General features: G+C 36.3%; 2 protein-coding genes and 1 long non-coding RNA gene across 6 annotated transcripts in view; 1 reads left to right on the top strand and 2 right to left on the bottom strand.

Annotated features, from left to right (window-relative positions):
• Positions 1–9,518, bottom strand: part of ttc28 (tetratricopeptide repeat domain 28) — a 296,324-nt gene extending 286,806 nt beyond the window's left edge. For both annotated transcript variants that reach the window (XM_065263595.1, XM_065263601.1), the window contains exon 1: positions 8,727–9,518. In XM_065263595.1, coding sequence (XP_065119667.1) covers positions 8,727–8,756 — 30 coding nt within the window. In that variant the 5' untranslated portion in view covers positions 8,757–9,518. The remainder of the gene's footprint in view (positions 1–8,726) is intronic.
• Positions 9,519–9,638: 120 nt separating this feature from the next.
• Positions 9,639–16,566, bottom strand: pla2g3 (phospholipase A2 group III). The gene is made up of 7 exons (XM_065263651.2): positions 15,843–16,566; positions 13,697–13,829; positions 13,364–13,498; positions 10,906–11,216; positions 10,685–10,814; positions 10,463–10,576; positions 9,639–10,389 (listed from the first exon to the last, which is right to left on the bottom strand). The coding sequence occupies exons 1-7, from the start codon at positions 16,402–16,404 to the stop codon at positions 10,179–10,181; spliced, it is 1,596 nt and encodes a 531-aa protein (XP_065119723.1). The 5' UTR covers positions 16,405–16,566; the 3' UTR covers positions 9,639–10,178.
• LOC135745359 (uncharacterized) overlaps positions 15,974–19,373 on the top strand; it is a 39,335-nt gene continuing 35,935 nt past the window's right edge. For 2 of the 3 annotated variants that reach the window (XR_010531185.1, XR_010531184.1), the window contains exons 1-2: positions 15,974–16,111; positions 16,208–16,389. This is a non-coding gene — a long non-coding RNA (uncharacterized lncRNA). Of the gene's footprint in view, positions 16,112–16,207; positions 16,390–18,985; positions 19,084–19,373 lie in introns of all 3 variants that reach the window. The other variant, XR_012337761.1, reaches the window with a different exon arrangement.

Below are 19,373 nucleotides of genomic sequence, written 5' to 3'. Positions count from 1 at the left end.
AAAGATATTCGTGTCAGAGTTGGTTGGGTCGTTTAAAAATAAAAATGCCAATTAAAGGGGCGGTGAATTTGTCGATTTTATTGTTTTATACTGTTGCCTGATGTCTACTTCTGATGTCCGCGTGGTTTTTACATTCAAAAACATCAAAAACAATAAGTAATAGGCTATTTTGTAACATGGATTAGTGGCTGTCTGGAGAAATGGTTCGTTTGAAGGGGCGGGCCGCATTGAAGACCTGGACGTAAACACCCACTGCTATGATTGGACGGCTTCATTCCCCGTCATTACATGTGGGGAAATGTTTTAAAAACATTAATGTGATAAAAATAGCAGCCGAACACAAATATGTTTGAGCCACAAAAGATTCTGGGTGCTAAATATGATACACATAAATGACAATACGTATATTAAAGTAGAAACAAAACTCGACGTGACTAAATTACCGTATACAACACAGTAAGCACGCATCAGAATCTAAACTGCGGCTAATAAATCCTTATCAATAACTTTGTATAATTCGATTGTGCTTGTGAGGTTGCTTTTACATTCACGTAATGTTAAATACCACAGTTATATGATAAAAAATAAGCTTTGTTGAGTGTTTGACCTTTCAAACGTAACTCGCCTAAATTACCGTATACAACACAGTAAACGGGCATCAGAATCTAAACTGCGGCTGATAAATCCTTCTTTATAAATAACACTGAATATTTCTACCGTTGAATTACAGTCGTGTTGTTAAGTGGTGTATCTTTATTAATCGTTTAATGTTTTTAGTACATTAAAACAGTCAAACATACGTGTTTAGACACGGATGTTACAACAGACATATCAAGCGATCTCTTCTAACAAAGCAATAGTGAAACGCAGTAACTTAAATAAAGTAAAATGTCTTACTGTGTATAATGCTGTGTCATTGTTGTCAGATCCAATATAAGTGGTGCTTTTAATCACAGTCTCTCTGCAAATCCAGCATCGACTTCTTTCCAAATAAATCCGTGTACACAAAGTTAACAAACACTCCCCACACGAGCTGGAACTTCTTAAAAAGCAAACTTTTTCCAGGCATTTAATGTTATGTTCCAAGCCTCCGAATTAAAGTATTTAGCTTCTGTGTTGTTCCCACGCGGTTCTTCCACAACCGAAAATGCGTTTCCAGTCTATCATAACAGATCACCGCGTCAAAATAAAAGTCTCTCAGAAAAAAATGTATTTAAAAGTCATTTTGGTTACATTTGTCAATCTTTAAAGACATATTTACTTGTTGAGACACATGTGTGTCACGCGAAGCTGTGGGCGGGACTTCAAAAGTGGTCCTTGTATTTGGCTATGGGGCGGTGCTTCAATTCTACTTTGACGTCATAGATTTCCGAATTCCACACTGGCTTGTTTTACTGGCTTGGTGCCAAAAACAGTTATATTTCAGTAGCACGGACGTTTTCAGTTCTGAAACTTGCAGGATGTTCATTTAAGTATGATGACCTCTTATATAACAAATTATCAAGTTAAAATTGAGTATTTGATTCACCGCTCCTTTAACTATTTTAAACAATTACTACTTTTAAAAAATACGGGCCAGGATATATTATTTTTTCGTCCCGCGTTGCGGACGGGTTAGTTGAAAAGTCGGTCGGGTGCGGGTTGTTTAGAAATTGACCTGCGCATCACTGGTAACAATGCAATGTTGACAGGAGTCAGAAGCGGGAGGAATTATGATAATGTCGGTCTTCTCTACGTCACCAATCCCAGGTAGTAAACTGTTGCCTACCATCTGTGTGTTTGCTGTAGTACAAGAAAAGAGATTTACGTTGAAGACAATAACTCACGTCATCGTTTACTTTGGGGTTTGTACCTTTTGCATATTGTTAACATGTACTAATATACACCAAAGGAAATGTAAAATCGTGAATTGGAAGAAAGGTGCTCTTTACACTTGACATTAGGAAGTTTTTTTCTCTGAACTCTGTCAACACGACTTGCCAGCAGTCTATATAATGTTGAATAACGAAATACGTCCATAAGAATGTAACACATTTAATCATTTAACGTAAGTAAATTAAAACAGTGGACAATATCTGTGAGTTCATCTTTTGTGCTCTGCATTGGGCTATGTGTGAAAAATTAAGCACAATCATTAGTGAATAATCAGAAAATAAAAACTGCATGTTTAGCAGGAGTGAAGAGGTTAATAGCTCCAGTCATGTAAACATCTTACTGCCATTAAGTCCTTACTCTGATTATTGTTTGAACATGTCCGACTGTTGTGGACTTTAGTTAAGTCGGGCAAAATGTACATCCACCCATTCAAGGCTAGACACAGATAACAGTATGTTGGCTTTAGTTGACTTGGTCAGATAACAAGAGTCTTACTGAAGGTGAAGGATGAAGCTGGTGGTCAACTTCAGCTGAGACAACAGAGACGTGACCTCACAATATTCATCAGCACACAAATACATGTAACATACACCACACATGTAAAACTGACTTCATTCCCAGTCTCAAAATAAACCGACCACACACATAATATTGGCCGTGCTAAATCCAGTCAAGCTTCTAGTCTCTCTGGATATGAACTAATTCCAGTTGGGTGAAAAGAGGAGAGCGATTTGATTGATTGCTGTCGAGTCCAAATGGCCGAAAAACATCAAGACAGAACCAAATCTGAGCTCACGTTGGTCACAGTCCAGCAAGATCCATTTTTAATGTTACTCATAGACTCAACACTTCATTTCGCTCTTAACAGCACTTCGCCATGAATTGTTTTGTGATCCTGTCATAATATAACAAGGATTTACAAAGAAGCTGTTATAAAGGACAGGGCAGTTAAATTGGTCATCATAATTAGTGGGCGAGCACAATGTGTCCTCTTTAATAGTACTACAATGTGACAAAAAAACAGCAACAAAAAACAAACATTTTAGCACCACTGAACTGAACTGTATTTACCTGAAACATTTCTCCTGTCCTGAATACATCTTTCAACCATATGTAGATAGCACAACAGATCAATATAACCGATCAAGGCATCAGAATGACCCAGGCATCTCTTTTGGCGTCCAGCTGTCCTGATGGGCAGTTTACATTATAACGATAACTATAAAAAATATAGTTTTAAAAATTGCTTTATATTAAAAAGAAAATAGCAGAGTTCACACCACAACTATAACAATACAAATACAAGGACCCCCAAATATCATTGGGGTCACTTTCTGAGCGATTGTTTTTCCAACTGATGAAGGATAAATCATTGACAGAGCCAATCAAATCTAATTAAATCTAAAGTACAAGAACAGCATATTTATACATTTAATGACATCTGAACAATTACAAATGTTTTTATTAAAGTAAATATGCAATTTTATTTAATGTCATTAAAGGTAAATGATTTGCATGAGTACTGCGCCTCGCGAGTGAATTAGCATAAAGTTATTGTCTGGTGGTGTGGAGGCTAATATATATCGTTGTAATGTGAACGACCCTTTAAGCTACGTTTACACAACAACCATGTAGCAAAAAAAGAAACGCTTTTCTTTGCGTTTATGAAAAATTTCACGTACACACAACACCACTGTCAAAAAGATGTGTGTTTACACAGATCCGCAGAGATGACTAGATCCGCTGTGTTACATATGCCAGGCCTGCAGATGGCGATGTTACCTTTTTAAGAAGTAACAAATGCGCATTCGTCTACAGAGACATAATAACAAACAATCAAGATGGTTTTGTTTCTACTCACACATGCCAATAGACTGAATTGACACATGCACATGACGTCACCAATATTACAGATTCGCGTTAATGTAATTTACACAAAGACTACAAGGCGAAAAACCGTCTTTAATGAAACAAACTGCCAAACCACCTAAATACTTGAATTGAATTGTTGTGACCCGTTCTTATGTACTTTTGATCTGTTATGCTACGTACAAATGCGGGGCATCGCGTTACTCGCTCTAGATTACTCGCGGGATTTAACTTAGTGTCATGTGAATTTTTCCCTCGAGTTGACTATTTTTAACTTGGGCGAAGACGCATTTGAGGCGAATAGCGCATGTTTTCGCAGCAAACGCGCCGCCCATATCGCGTCGTTTGTCATCGCCCCACGCGAGGACGCTTCTGATTGCGTCTTTGCATTGACTTTGTATGTAACTCGCGTGTGGTGAGAACCCACAGTTAGATCACTGAACTTTTGACAATAAAGAGGCTTTAACACCCAGTATTATGTCTTTTCTATAAGAAGGAGCACAGGGTCAGTCAGTAAACATCAGATTTTCTTCTGGGTAAAAAGCCTGATCGTGTCTGGATTGACCCGCTCACTTCAAACATCTCAACTCATGAGCCCAAACTATAAATCCTGATCAACTCCAGAAGCTCCAGAGCGTGAACAAAACCTCTCAACCTGTCTGGAGCTCACACGTGTCATGCCAACATTCATACGCACCGATATGTGAAAACCAAAGCCAATAGGTACATGGCCTGGTTATTTTACAGCTTAAAATTAGAAGGTTTATATAGCTTGATCAAAGAAAATAAACTTCTTGCAGTTTCATATTTATTGGGGAAAATATAATGTCTAGTCTTTTAAGTGGGGATGAAATGTGACCTGGACATGTCTTCAAGAGATTCTTTCAATAATACAAAAATCAGTTTTCCACAATAAATAATACTGATCCTGAGAGTCTGTCTGCCCTTTTCTGATCCAACCCCTCTGTTTGGAGCAGGTCAAGGGGCTGAGTCACATTCCTGGGAAAATGAAAACAAGTCTCTCTCCTGGCAGGCATCAGACGGTCATTGCCCGCTCAGAAACACCCGCAGGGCAACGGCTCAACTTTACATTATCTGTCTGTGAAACAGCTGTCTTCAGATTTCTCCACTGCTCATCACAAACTTCCCATAATACTGCCCTCATGCTTATACAGTACAGTAAGACTCACTACTATTTGTTGTGTTTTAAAGAGCACCTATTTCATTGCTAAATACAACATTATTTTGTGTATTTGTTATAATAAAGTGTGTTTGGGTGGTTTAAAAAACACATTATTTTTCATATACCCGACATTTTTGTAGCTCCAGATTTCACTCTCTTCCTGAAACGCATGGATTTGAAAAGCTCTGATTGGCCAGCTAATTTGTACGTTGTGATTGGTCTGAATACCTCTGACGTCAGCGGGAAACGTGGCGCTCCTTACCATGTTTGAAAGATTCGGTTCAGGAGTTAACTTACAGGCTCTAAGTCCAAAGTGGGAGGATTTATGATAATGTCGGTCTGGTGCACATCAACAAGCCCAGGAAGTAAACTGTTGCCTACAATCCGTGTGTTTGTTGTAGTCCAAGAAAAGAGATATGTTGAAAACTAGGTTTTTTTTGCTAAAGCCATTTATGCGCTTTCCCCAGTTAAAAAAAAAAACATTTTACACGTTTACATGACCCCACGTTACCAGTTAATTAAGCATAATAGCCGCAAGAGTGTGCATGTAAATGCACTCAATGTCTGATACTGGGAAAAATGCTTTTAAATGCCGATACCGATTATATGCTGATATATCGGTGCTTTCCTATTATAAATATTATTATCATTGAAAAGTGCGGAACCAATGTTTTACAACTTTACATTAAAGGTCAAGCATTCAATGAAACTAAAATATACAGTCAAAAATTTTGTTGTCACTTGGTAAACAGATCAAATCAATCAGATGACAACAAGCACAGTATCCTCAACATCTGCAACAAAACAGGTACAAAAAACATGTCCCAGACTAAATACTGGAGCACCTGCAACAAGGAAAAACATGAACTGTGCAGATCACTGTGTGCTTTAAGCAAAACTAAAACATTTCAATATTCAATTTTATGAACATATTTGTGTACTTTTGTTCGCTAAACATGTTGGGTTGCCAGTTGATACCCAAGATAAAAATCTGGATCCTGAAGCAATATCAATAACAGAACCACTGCACAAGTATATACAGTATTTACAGTAATATGTGAAAACATCTCTCATTTACAGGTATAGACACAACTGTTAACCAAATACCATCCAGTATATCAGTTTATTTCCGCCAACTCACATACTGTATCAGCACAGTTTCCATGTAATATTTAATCAATCAATCAATTCATTGTCACTACTGTTTCATATTCTTTCGATGCACACACAATGCATTTCCTCATGTTTACAATGCAAGGATGTAATTTCATAGGATGTGTACACGATCATATGACTAAAGTATATGACGAGAGGCACAGGAGACATATTTCTCTTCAAGTGGTTCATTTACTAAACAGTTAATTAAACCATGTCTGCACAAGACACGTCAGTGCAAAAAAACTGCATCTTGCTCACAAACCACCTGCAACTTCCTTAAAAAGACTGTGTTTATCTCATTTGCATAATTGTATTAACGAACCAGGTGCTAAACAAAGCAAAAAAGCAAATAGACAATGGCACAATTTATTCTCAGTAATTCCATCCTGTAATCTGTTCTTGGTCCAAAACTCCAGATTACAGAAAAGGGTCTGTGGCTGCATGCTGTCCCTCAATACATCCACTGTACAAACCCGGTTGGAAATCATCTGATTTCAAAGAAAACACAGGTGCACCCCAACATCTGCTCGCCTGACAGCACAACAAAACGTTGTATTATCTGCTAGGAAGACCACAGGCACAGCAGAGCTTTCCTCGATGACAGCATGATGTAAATTTTGTCAAAATCCTGTCTGATTTTAACACCTGCCGTGGGGACACCACACTACTGTAAAAGTACAGACACTGTGCATCTGTTTCACTCAAATGAGGGCGTCTAGTCACTAAAGGTTTACCAAGACATCAGAATTGCCATACACTGTTTGCAAACCACAAATAGCATGCAAAAAATGCAACATCATGTATCAAAATCTTAAAAGCCTCAGTTATAAAACTTTATTTAGCCAATTTAAATTTGTCAACTTAAAGGGGACATATCATAAAAATCTGACTTCATGTTTAAGTGCTATGATTGGGTCCACACATTGCTTGTATCAACCAAGAAAATGTAAAAAAGATCAACCTTGTAACTTAGTTTTGGTAAACCATTGTCTGCAAGCATGTGAAAAATACGTCATTGAAATTTGGCTACCCTTGTGATGTCAGAAGGGAAAAGTGCCGCCCATTAATCTGCACTTTCCAATCACGGCACTGTCATTTAGTGCAGAGATCAGCTCATTTGTATTTAAAAGGACACACACCAAAAACAGCACATTAAAAGAGGCAATTTTAACATGCTATAATAAATTATCTATATGGTATTTTGAGCTAGAACTTCATATACGTACTCTTGGGACACCAAGGATTTATTTGACATCTTAAAAAAGTTTTGTGAAATGTCCCCTTTAAGGCAAACTTACAGTATCTTTTTCAGTCAATACATTTTTGTCACGGAAACTAAAGATTGCTTGTTCATGAAAATATCGGTGGCACTTTATTTTATGGTGTCTTTGTTACACATGCTACATTTAATTATTATAGTAATAACAGTTAATTATGCATAATTACATGCAACTAACCATTAACCAAACCCTAAACCTAACCCGAACCCTATAGTAAGTACATGTTGTTAATGAGTATTACTTAGTACTTAAATGTATAATTACACTGTAACAGTGATACCGTAAAATAAAGTGTGACCAAAAATCTTCTAGCTTCTAAAATAAACAAGGAAATCTAGACAAACTACACAAAAACCATAACACCAGTGACAATCAATGAATATTTTTAACTACAACTAACCTCTATACAACTAACCTCTGACACATGACAGCAAAACAAAGAGCAAACGGTGATATAAGAACATCAACAACAGGAATAAAATCAGCAAAAATAACAAATGTATAACAACTAATCGCAACTAATCGTTTGCAGAATAAAAGTTTTTATTACATCATATATGTGTGTTTATTGTGTATAATAATTATGTTTATATAAATAATAAACACACATGCATGTAAAATTTTAAGAACAAAGTGTGTACATATTAAGTATTCATATTTATATACTATAAATTATACGTACATATAAAAATGTATATACAGATGTAAATATTTCTTATATATAAATGCATGTCTGTGTGTATTTATATACTTAATTATTATAAGTTACACGGTACACACACATATTTGATGTAAAAAAAAAAACTTTTATTCTGCAAACGCTTAATTGCGATTAGTTGTAAAAGTAGAATTTAAAACTACAGTATGTTAATGTATTCACCAGGCTTACAATCGCCTGCTGTCCATGAATCTTGATAAAGTTCATGTTTCCAGTCATGAATATTGACAGACTGAAACATTTAATCTCATTGGATAATTACAGAAGTCTGTGATAAAAATCATGATTTGTATTATGGAAGTGTTATATGCAAAAATAATTTCCAGAACTATTGCTTTACCATCTGAACTCAAAAACAGCGACAGTGTTGTCAGCAAGACATTAAACCATCTCAAGCAACTCACATTGTGACACTGATCTAATAAAACTTTATTTAACAGTCACCACTGCAAAATAATGCAGAAACAAACCCAAAAACCCAATGCAACCCTGCATGAAATCAAACTCGACTGTAATACTTTAATACATGCGGCTTTATTGCAAAAACGCCAATCGGTGACTGCATCATTTACCTCATGTTTACATAAACGATGTGCACGAGACCACAAAGTCTCACAGTTCACACCATTCGGCATTTGTTTACCTTTTCTCGTCTCGTTCCTTCTTTCTCCATCCTGTCCTGTGCTTTACTATCCAACAACTATTTCAAACTTTCATCCATGATACTTCACACGTCCCGAATCCATAAGAAAACACTTCATTCCTCAAAAAGCGAACTGACTTCGGGTTTAGATATCGCGCTTTATTCCGCAGATTTTGAGTAAGAGAGTCCCACAAACAGACGCTCAGCAGCTGTTAAGTAAAGTTATTCTTCCAGAGGAAAGTTCGCCATGTTGTCAAATCCGCTTTTCTCTTACAGGCTTTTTCTCTCCTCCCGGTAGAGGCGGTTCTGATGCTTCGGTAGTTCAGGCCTTCGGTTGCTATTTGTGACATCAGACAGGAGTTGAGTTACCTACTGTGACGAGTCCTGTGACTGACTCAAGCACCACTAGTGAGCCAACTTCACTGACATTTAAAAACAAATGATTTGTAGATGTTAACATTTTTGGCTAATTGTGAGGAAATGTATATTTTTACAGAAAAAAAAACATCATCTTCACTTGATTACGTTATATTTGCAAAACACACAAATTGTCCTTTGTCACCATGGTAACCGGGTTTCCGCCTCAGTAGTGAAGTTGCAGCGAATGTCAAAGCACAACAAATTTGTTGTTTTCCTTATAAGCTTTGGATTGCAATAATGTATTTATTTATATATTTACTGGTGTTTGGTGGTTAAAGTGTCGTTACCGAAGTAAACTTTAATATTTCATTTCTGCCCCTTCCAGTGACATACAATATTGTAGCATATGTAAAAAAAATCCTATATATTTTTTATGGATTGTTATGGTTTTTGTAGTATTGTTTTCAGTATTATTTAGTAGCGAGAAAATTATCAACATTATTAAATTACATAAAATCAGCATACAATAAAGTACTTGAATCAGGAAAAAAATACCGAATAACGTGTTTTATTAAAAATATTTATTTGCTATTTACAAATTCACATACATTTACAAAATTAATTTACATGCCGTTTCTTAATCGGAAGGCTGCAGCCTCCGGAGGTCGCATATGCAGGCTTTATACGCCATAAAGACGGTCTTATTTCAGAATATTAACAATTATAAAGTTGACTATTAGTCTTATCGTAAATTGTTGTAATATGCTTATGACTTATAAATGCTTTAATAAATCAGGCTTGATGACGTATGCAGCCTGCATATGCGACCTCCGGAGGCTGCAGCCTTCCGAATGAGAATCGGCCTGACAGACTGTAAAACTCTGCGCATGCGCGATTGAGTTCCCGAGATGCCTGAGGAGAAGTGGGAATATTTCTTCTCATCAACAGAAAATTGACAGTATGACAGTAAGTTTTGACATGATTAATACTTTTAATTTTTTTATCTTTACGTTGTTGGTCAACATTAATTCAAATCTGTCTATATCTGATGATCTTTTTATTCTGTTTCTATACTTGAACTCGAAATAGATATCAGGAAAATTGTTGAGTAACTAAAGTTCTGCGTAGTTTATTGTGAATCCTGATGCATTTGTTGCGTAATCTGACTGTCGAGTTTTTCCTCTTGGATCGTTTCAGGTTTATTCTCTTGAGTTTGCGATTGAAGTCCACCAGATGTCGCTCTCCCGTCGTGTCTTTTCTCCAATGCTGGATAAATGGTCCATCAGCTTGAGTTTTAGAGCAACTAAATGGGAGAGAGACAGGTTAGCAAAATGCTAAGTAGTCTCGTTTATTTTTAACCATTTATCCATACGAACCTGGTGGCCTCAGTACAGTTTTCAGGCAGAATAAAGCAGGATTGTGACACAAAGGCCATTAACAGTGAATCCACAGGATCAACTTCATTCATACTGGAGATTTTTTGGGCAAGCCTGTGAATGCAATATAGTTTTTTATTGAATATATGGGGTAGACAAGGTTTGCTTTTATGCTGAATTTGCTCAATTTTTAGTTTAGTAAGATATGAAATACACAGTCACCTGACAGTACAGTTACAGTGATACATGGTTCTGAGATCAGGGTTTCGTACACCGAATTTCTCCTGTAAAGCAGGGATCTGTAAATGGCAAGAATCCATGTCTCTGTAGCTGTCACATATCTCAAACTCACCTATGAAACCAAAACAGATATGAACATTTTAGAGGATGTTAAATCAAATTATTTATTTATATATTATTTATATAAATAACATATATTTCACCTTTTTGCTGTATGTGCGTATGTTGGGGCAGTGTTGTCTTCGATGTATCTGTTGGTACCAAGAAAGGTTTTGGGTACCATGGTGTTGTAGCAGATGGCCATGGTGATACCGGATTCAGCTCTTCACTCCTGGACTCATTGGCTTGTTTTGTTAATGATGCTTCCGAGTTTTTGGTGACCTGAGTTTCTCCAAACGTAATTGTCTGATGAAAGTTTTTTTCCAGAATATCTTTGTCTGTTTCAGGTATCGTGTCAGTGTAGTTCATCTGACCTTTGATCACAGCATATTGAGCGAGTTTGGAAAATGCGCACCTGCAGTTTAAAGGAGAAACATACTGTGATTTACCTGTTTACACAACATCATGGCCCAAAGAGATTACGGACAAATCAAACAACAGTCGATTTCCAAACGTCAGCACATTCACTGTAAAATGTAATTAGTTAACTTTACTTAGAAAAAGTGAGGACAACTCCTGCCTTAAAGGTTCAGTGTGTACATTTTTGAAGGATCTTTTGACAGCAATGCAATATTATATACATAACAATGTTTTCAGCGGTGTATAAAGACCTTACAAAATGAACGGTGTTGTTTTTATTACCTTAGAATGAGCCGTTTTTATCTACATGGGGGGTCCACTTACATGGAAGCCGCCATTTTGTGCAGTCATGTTTCTACAGTAGCCCTAAATGGACAAACTGCTCTACAGAGCACATTTTTCACTATGTTGTTTCAGACGATGACATGTTTGTCCTGTGACAAGCTACCGTAGCTTCTCTATGTGCTTGGAAAGTGAGGGGTGCAATTTGCAACCTCACCACTAGATGCCGCTAAAATCTACACACTGCAACTTTAAAATTTCAAATTGAAGCAATTTATTCATTTTTAGTTGGCAATACTTGATAGCATTTGTAGAGTAAACTTTAAAGCATTACTTAGGTTAACTCTCAGTTTCTTTTAATTGAGTAATGGGGTCTTTCAAAAATGTTTATACTGTATTTAAGTTCACTTAACTTGGTGTTTATGTAGCGATAGTTCCCCCAAAAATGAAAATTCTCCCATCATTTACTCACTCTCATGTTGTCACAAACCTGTTTAAATGTCTTTTTTCTTATAAACACTGTAAACAAACCGTTCATGAGCCCCATTTACTTCCATAGTATTTGGTTTTGTTACAAACATTCCTCATTCCTTTATGTTCAAAAGGACAAATTTATACAGTTTTGTGATTTTGACCCATATAATGTATGGCTATTGCTAGAAATATACCCGTGCTACTTATGACTGGTTTTAAGGTCCAGGTTCACATATAGGGTTGCCACCCATGTCTGATAAAAAACCTGGACATATCGATGACCCGGCCAATTTGTTTGCTCACAAGCCCCCCCATAGCATAATATTTCTATAGGGCTATGCAATTATTGGCAACACTTTACAATTCTCTTTTTTTTCAATTCTTATTTGTTAACATTAGTTAATGTATTAACTAACATGAACTAACCGTGAGCAGTACATTTGTTACTGTATTTGTTAATCTTTGATAACGTTAGTAAATAAAAATACAGCTGTTCATGTTTTATTCATGTTAGTTCAGAGCATTAACTAATGTTAACAAGATTTAAATAAATGTATTAATAACATTAACAAAGATAAAAAATTGCTTTATGCAATAAGTGCAGTTTATTATTAGTTCATGTGTTAACTAATGAACCTTATTGTAAATTGTTACCCAATTATTTGTTCATTATGTTAAAATATGTAAATCAGTTTTACAATTTATTAAAGCTGCTTATACTATTTATGTAAACTGTTTTTATTTATATTCCATTGCACCTTTAAACAGGTCTAAATAGCAACTAGCAAATATGCACATGAAATTAAACTTGTTGAACTCACCTCAACATGTATTTTACAATCATTTAACCCGCCATAGGTTAAGCTGAAGTCACTGTTACAAACTCTACACCATGCAATATTATAACTCTTTTAAGACAGGGATACACTTTGGTGTAGTCTGGTGTAAAATGTGTCTTATATTTTCGCTTTTGGGGCACTCTCCCTCTGCCATGGCGCTCCTGTTTCTAGATACACTGAGTTTGGTTCGGGAGAAGAGATAAAAGCCCGCCCACACTGACAATTCATTGGTTGATGTTCTGAAACAGGCCAATCAGGATGCTCTCTGTCTTACATGCGCTAAATGAGGCAAACACACACACAGACGCAAGGTCTCCCTCTCTGCCGTGCGCGCGCTAAATTTCATATTCACATAGCTTTTCGAAAACCGGGACATTCAGTGTCCCGGGAGAGTTGATACATTTCCCGGGACAGGTTATTAAAAAGAAGGACAATCCCGGTAAAACCGGGACAGGTGGCAACCCTATTCACATATGACATGAGAATTTTTTTACATTCACACATAAATAGGTCAGAAAAAGCTGAATCAAATGAAATTGATACATACCTGCCCCACCACATTCTCTTTGCACACTGCATCCTATGTGAGAACTCAAAGCAGCGCATCTTTAGCACATTGAAGTAGCCGTATCCCACCATGTTGGACACGGTACTGTTTACTCCCATGAGACAACAGCGGAACCTGAATTGATATCACAAGGCCTCATTACACAGAGATATGATACAGCAGCTAGTTTCTCATGCTCTGGGTAATGTAAGAAGCTGGCTCTGTGAAATAAAGCTCCCTTCAATCATAATAAACACATCTCATATTACACACAAGGGCGCTATAGGATAAGTCCTGTTGGGTTATAAGCGACCCTTATGAAAGAAATCATACCTGTTATCACAGTCGCAGTGAGATAAAGTGAATATGTTTGTGTTGAAGACGCCGTGTTTAAATGAGAAAGATGCAATGGTGTCCTTACAATGATCGTGTTCTCGGCAACATTTATCGGTTTCTTCAAATAAACCTGCAAGGAGGCGAGAGAATAGTTAAAAACAAGAATATGCAAAGTTTTTACATCTATTAAATATTATGTATACACTATAAAGAATGCTAGGTTATTTTCAATACAGAGTTGGGTCAAAAAGGGACAGATAAACAGTTTTAACCCATTAAAAATTAACCTATAAAATGTTTATATTTGATACAAGAATGGGTTAAAACCATAGACTATAAAAAATATGTATGTAGTGTCCGTGACGTCATCCATAGGTTTGTAAAGAGCTTTTTTTAAGCCAATAGTAGACGGTGCCTGCCATCGCCATCTTGGCATTGCGTCACCACGCATCACTCGTGGGTAATTGAAAATGAGTAAAGAGGCGTAATGTCGGTAAAGCTGAAGTGGCTGGTTGCAGCAGTGGCAGTTCACTCGTCACTCAATTGGCCACGCCCTTAATTATGCAGAACTTTAAGGCTTAATATAATTTAAACAGATGAGTTACAAAAAAATTACCCCTCTCACAGTTGTCATAGAGGGCAAAATTAGCTATACAGACCAAAAACACTTTTTGTACCAGGCTGTAAACATATTATTTTCTGCTGTAAAGTTGGGCATTTTAACATAGGGGGATCTATGGGATTTACTCCCTTATGGAGCCAGTCTCTAGCGCCAAACGATGAATTGCAGTTTAAGTCACTTCCGTGTTGTCTTCACGATATATTGGAAGGTTGTCCCTTGGTTAAAACAACCATGCGGGTTGGGTTCAAATTCAGTTTTAAATTGGTTGATATTGGGTTGAAAATAACCCAAATTTTTATAGTGTAGTTATGTAGGCATTAACAATAGTCTTGTCTTCAATAGTCTTCACAATAAAGTTCAGAAGGTTGTCCCTTGGTTAAAACAACCCAGCAGGAAGGGTTTAAATTGGGTTGAAAAAAGGGTTGATATTGGGTTGAAAATAACCCAGCATTTTTATAGTGTAGTTATTGTAGGCATTAACAATAGTCTTTTCTTCAATAGTCTTCTTGATAGAGTTAAGAAGGTTGCCTCATGGTTAAAACAACCCAGTGGCTTGGGTTTAAATTGGGTTGAAAATGGGTTGATATTGGGTTGAAAATAACCCAACATTTTAATAGTGTAGTTATGTAGGCATTAACATTAGTCTTCTCTTCAAAAGTCTTCTTTATAGAGTTTGGAAGATTGCCCCATGGTTAAAACAACCCAGCGGGTTGGGTTAAAATTGGGTTGAAAATGGGTTGATATTGGGATGAAAATAACAAAACATTTTTATGGTTATGTAGGCATGAACAATATTTTTTTCTTTAATAGTCTTCTTGATAGAGTTAAGAAGGTTCCCTCATGGTTAAAACAACCCAGCGGCTTGGGTTTAAATTGGGTTGAAAATGGGTTGATATTGGGTTGAAAATAACCAAACATTTTAATAGTGTAGTTATGTAGGCATTAACAACAGTCTTTTCTTCAGTAGTCTTCTTGATAGAGTTTGGAAGGTCGCCCCTTGGATAAAACAACCCAGCGGGTTGGGTTTAAATTGAGTTGAAAATGGGTTGATATTGGGTTGAAAATAACCCAAAGTTTTTTTATACTGTGAATATGTAGGCATTAACAATATTCTTGTGTTCAAAAGTCTTCACGATAAAGTTCGGAAGGTTGCCCCTTGGTTAAAACAACACTGCGGGTTGGGTTCAAATTGAGTTAAAAATTGATTGATAATGGTTTGAAAATAACCCAACATTTTTTATAGCGTAGTTATGTAGGCATTAACAATAGTCTTGTCTTTAATAGTTTTCACGATAAAGTTCAGAAGGTTGCCCCTTGGTTAAAACAACCCAGAAGGTTGGGTTTAAATTGGGTTGATTTTGGGTTAAAATTAACCCAACATTTTTTATAGCGTAGTTATGTGGGTATTAACAATATTCTTGTATTATCCCATTATGCTTTGTTTACCTAACTACCTAACATGTATTTAGGTAATAATGTAATAATATCTATGTAATAATTGATGGCTATATCCCTACATACCCAGGTCAGAAAAGTTAGATGCCCGATTTCCAGATCCACACCATACAGTTCCTGGAATCATCCATGCTCGCTTTGAGCGGTGAAGCTTTGTCCTTGAACTCTTCCCAATGTCCAGTTGCACAGATCCATCGAGGTCAACACTCCTGAGGTCTCTGGTCTTGTGTACAGACACTGAAAATCCTTCCATATTACCTGCAGTCTGACAGGGGCCATCGGGTTCAAACAACTCACTGATGTTAAAGCGGACATCAGGGCTTTCCAAAAAAGAGGTACTTGCCGAATTCATACACCTGGACAGGTAACTCTCAACAACAGATTGTTGTTTGGTTATGATGCAACTGAAAAGTCTGTTGTTTTTGCTCCAGATGCTGTCAAATAAGAGAAGAGATGTCGGAGTCTTTCGGAGAAATGCATAATGTGCTTGCTCGTCCGAAGAAGATTTTGTCCGAAAACAGAAAGTGTTGTTTTTATAGTTTAAAGTTTCAAAATGTAAAGCACTGGAACGGTCAAGAAACAGCATGGAAATACACAGAACCGCCTGGAAAAGGTGAATGGTTTTCATTTTTTTTTATAATCCAAGTGATAAATTTTCAGGAATGACAAAAGGAATAACTTTAAAGGAATTTTGCAATTCGTACCTAAATGAATAGCTGCAGGGTAACATAGTTTTAACCACCAAGCTCTGGCAGATAGATGAACTCAACCCCTCCTTATATACTCTCATCTGTATGTCAGATTTCTTTAGTGTTGTGGACTCATGGACACATATGAACCAGACAGATGTGGTGAGATAATACATGGGAGGGGAGGGCTGTTTGGTAAATACAGACCTGGAAGCAGCGATGTGCGTACACACACTTTCATAAAACCATGATTGTAATCCCACACACGAGTATTATCTTATTTGCTGATCGCTATCATTTTTATTAGTGTCAACAATGCCCACAGCTATAAACATTTGATATCTTATTACACATGATGAAACTATTCTTTACAACGCGACAAAAAGATTCAAATTCCATGTGGGAGGAGAAAGAAACATCCGATTCAATACTATTCCAAGCGTGCATTCAGATTAAATTAGATCATAGGCATTACACCCATGCATTATTATTATTATGCTTAATAGTCATAAAATATTAAGATGTTGGGAACATTTAGACATGTTTGTTCATATAGCATCCTCTTCTTACAATAAATTATGAAATAAGTTAATGCCTTATAAAGTATAAGTTGCATTAATGTGGCAGCAGGTGACTGCAGTGTTTACATTAGGATGCAAAGGTTATTTGAGTTTGGTGTGCGTGTCCATCTGTTCTGATTGGTGCAAACCTCACCTGATTAGCACAAAGTTTTTTCCATGTCACCATTGGCTGCCGTCCTAATGGAGCACTGCAGTCATGATGATGTGATGTAGTTTGGTGAGCCAAAACCATGAAATGAGTTTATTTTTACAATTCAGGTTCCCAAAATCAATTGTTTGGGTTTTGGTCTGTGATTAACACAAACTCAAGATATTTATCTGACATAAAACACACAATATCTCACTCACTTGATTTTTTGAAAACCTTTTATATGTCTTGAAAAAGGTGGTTGCTAACAAGTTCTTTTAATGTCATCATGCATGAAAATCTAGGGAAAAAACTCCATCTCTATGAATGGAACAATTCCTTTGGATTTTCTTTTAAAATGTTTTAATAAAGTTTGAAAGAGTTGTTGAAAGCTTGATGAAATCGAGTATCGAATGGTGTAGTTCACTTATAGCGTAAGGTTAGCTTTTTATTTCTTGCAATTTTATTTGAAATAAAAAAAAAATTTATTTGTGAAGATTATCTTGATTATCTTGATCTACTTTTTGCAGTTATCCAAAAGCTTATGGAAAAATCCTACTGCTGTTTTGTTAAGGGTACGTTTACATGCAACCTAATGATCCATTTGTAATCGTATTGATGGCTCAGTCGGATGGAAAAGCCTTCATGTAAACACCTTAATCAATACGATTGAGGTTGATCAGATGCAAATTTCGATCGTATTGAAAGGGGTGGTGTAGTACGATCTGTGATCCGATCATTAGGTTAATGCCTGAATCATAGTATTTTCTCAATCGGACGCAAAAATACCTTGTGCACATGCGCAGAAGTATTGTAAGTTCACATCTTATATTTACCTCTTATTTACGTATCACGTGATTGTCGTGACAGAAACATGCAAGACAATGGCAATGCATTATTAAGGTAATGGGGTCACATGCTGTACATTCTGCAGTGTTCATTTCATAACATAACATTACATAAAGCAATAATATATAGTTTTGGCTTTCGATCATTGTTTTTCATTGCCTATATCTGAAAACTTCTTAAGAACAACTTTCTCCATCTCAGCTTCGACTTTGTACATTTATCAACTCGATAAGAGATGTTGTGCGCTGCGTTGCCAAATCCTCCGCTTTTTTCGGACTTTGGGCTAAAACATTCAGTGAGTTGATTTTTTTTTCTGCGGGTTAAAGATGAAAGGATTTTGTTAATTAGTTATTGGTATTTGGGCTGTAAATACTTTTGCATTTTGTTACACAGATCTGGCAACCCTGGCTGTTTTTGGTTCGGATTATATAGAATGTACATGTAAACAAATATTTTAATCAGATTGCAATGTTTAAGGTGCATGAAACGGTTGTCAGCAATAACCTGCCCATGCTGAAAGATGTGCCATTTGATTACAGTTTAGGTGCTGGTATCCTCGTGTTGCCAGATATTAGTACGAAAGCAAACATAGTAGGCCATAAAGAAAAAAATTATTTTAGACCTTGTTTTTCAGAAATAAATCAAAGACATCACTAACAGTAACCTGCACATTCTCACTTTATACATTTACCAAAGTGTCACATTAATTGCTAAAACATTAAACACTCTGTCTAAAGAGGATTTTTCACAATGGGATCTGGCAACACTGTGGAATCTACACTTGCGGCCTGCGTCATTTTACACTTAACTATACAGTAAACTGTTTAAGTTTATGTTTAAGATGCATGTCAACGATTTTGTCGTAACCTGCACTCGGATTAAATTCAGTCGGATTTCCTGGGTTATACAATTCTAACAAATGACAAAAGAGAAACTAAACTAAATATGTTTTTTATTCAGCAGATCCTTAAAAGTAAGATTCTCGAAATGCTCTTCATTATCTGTTGACTCAGTTTGGAATAGCTGATGAAACCAATGTGGACTTTCATATGTTTGGAAATGTGAGTCAGTATTTTTGCATTTCATTTTGATGCCTGTAGAAACCTGAAATGTATTAATTTGTATTAAGAGGAGATTGTTGCATTGACATGCTTATGTATAAACATTTACTTGAAACTTTTTATGCCAAAAATATCAATGCATGTCAATGTCTTTAGTTTAAACGCTGTCCTCGGCACATATCTGAATGTTTTGTATGAGTGGCTATGACATCAGAAGTGCACAGCTTATATTGTTATATAGTTGAGTTAAGCTATTATAATATAACTAACATGATGCCACATCAGTTGTG

This window comes from Paramisgurnus dabryanus, chromosome 10 (genome assembly GCF_030506205.2).
Source record: "Paramisgurnus dabryanus chromosome 10, PD_genome_1.1, whole genome shotgun sequence".
Classification (NCBI taxonomy): domain Eukaryota; kingdom Metazoa; phylum Chordata; class Actinopteri; order Cypriniformes; family Cobitidae; genus Paramisgurnus; species Paramisgurnus dabryanus.
This window is presented reverse-complemented; position numbering and strand designations above follow the sequence as displayed.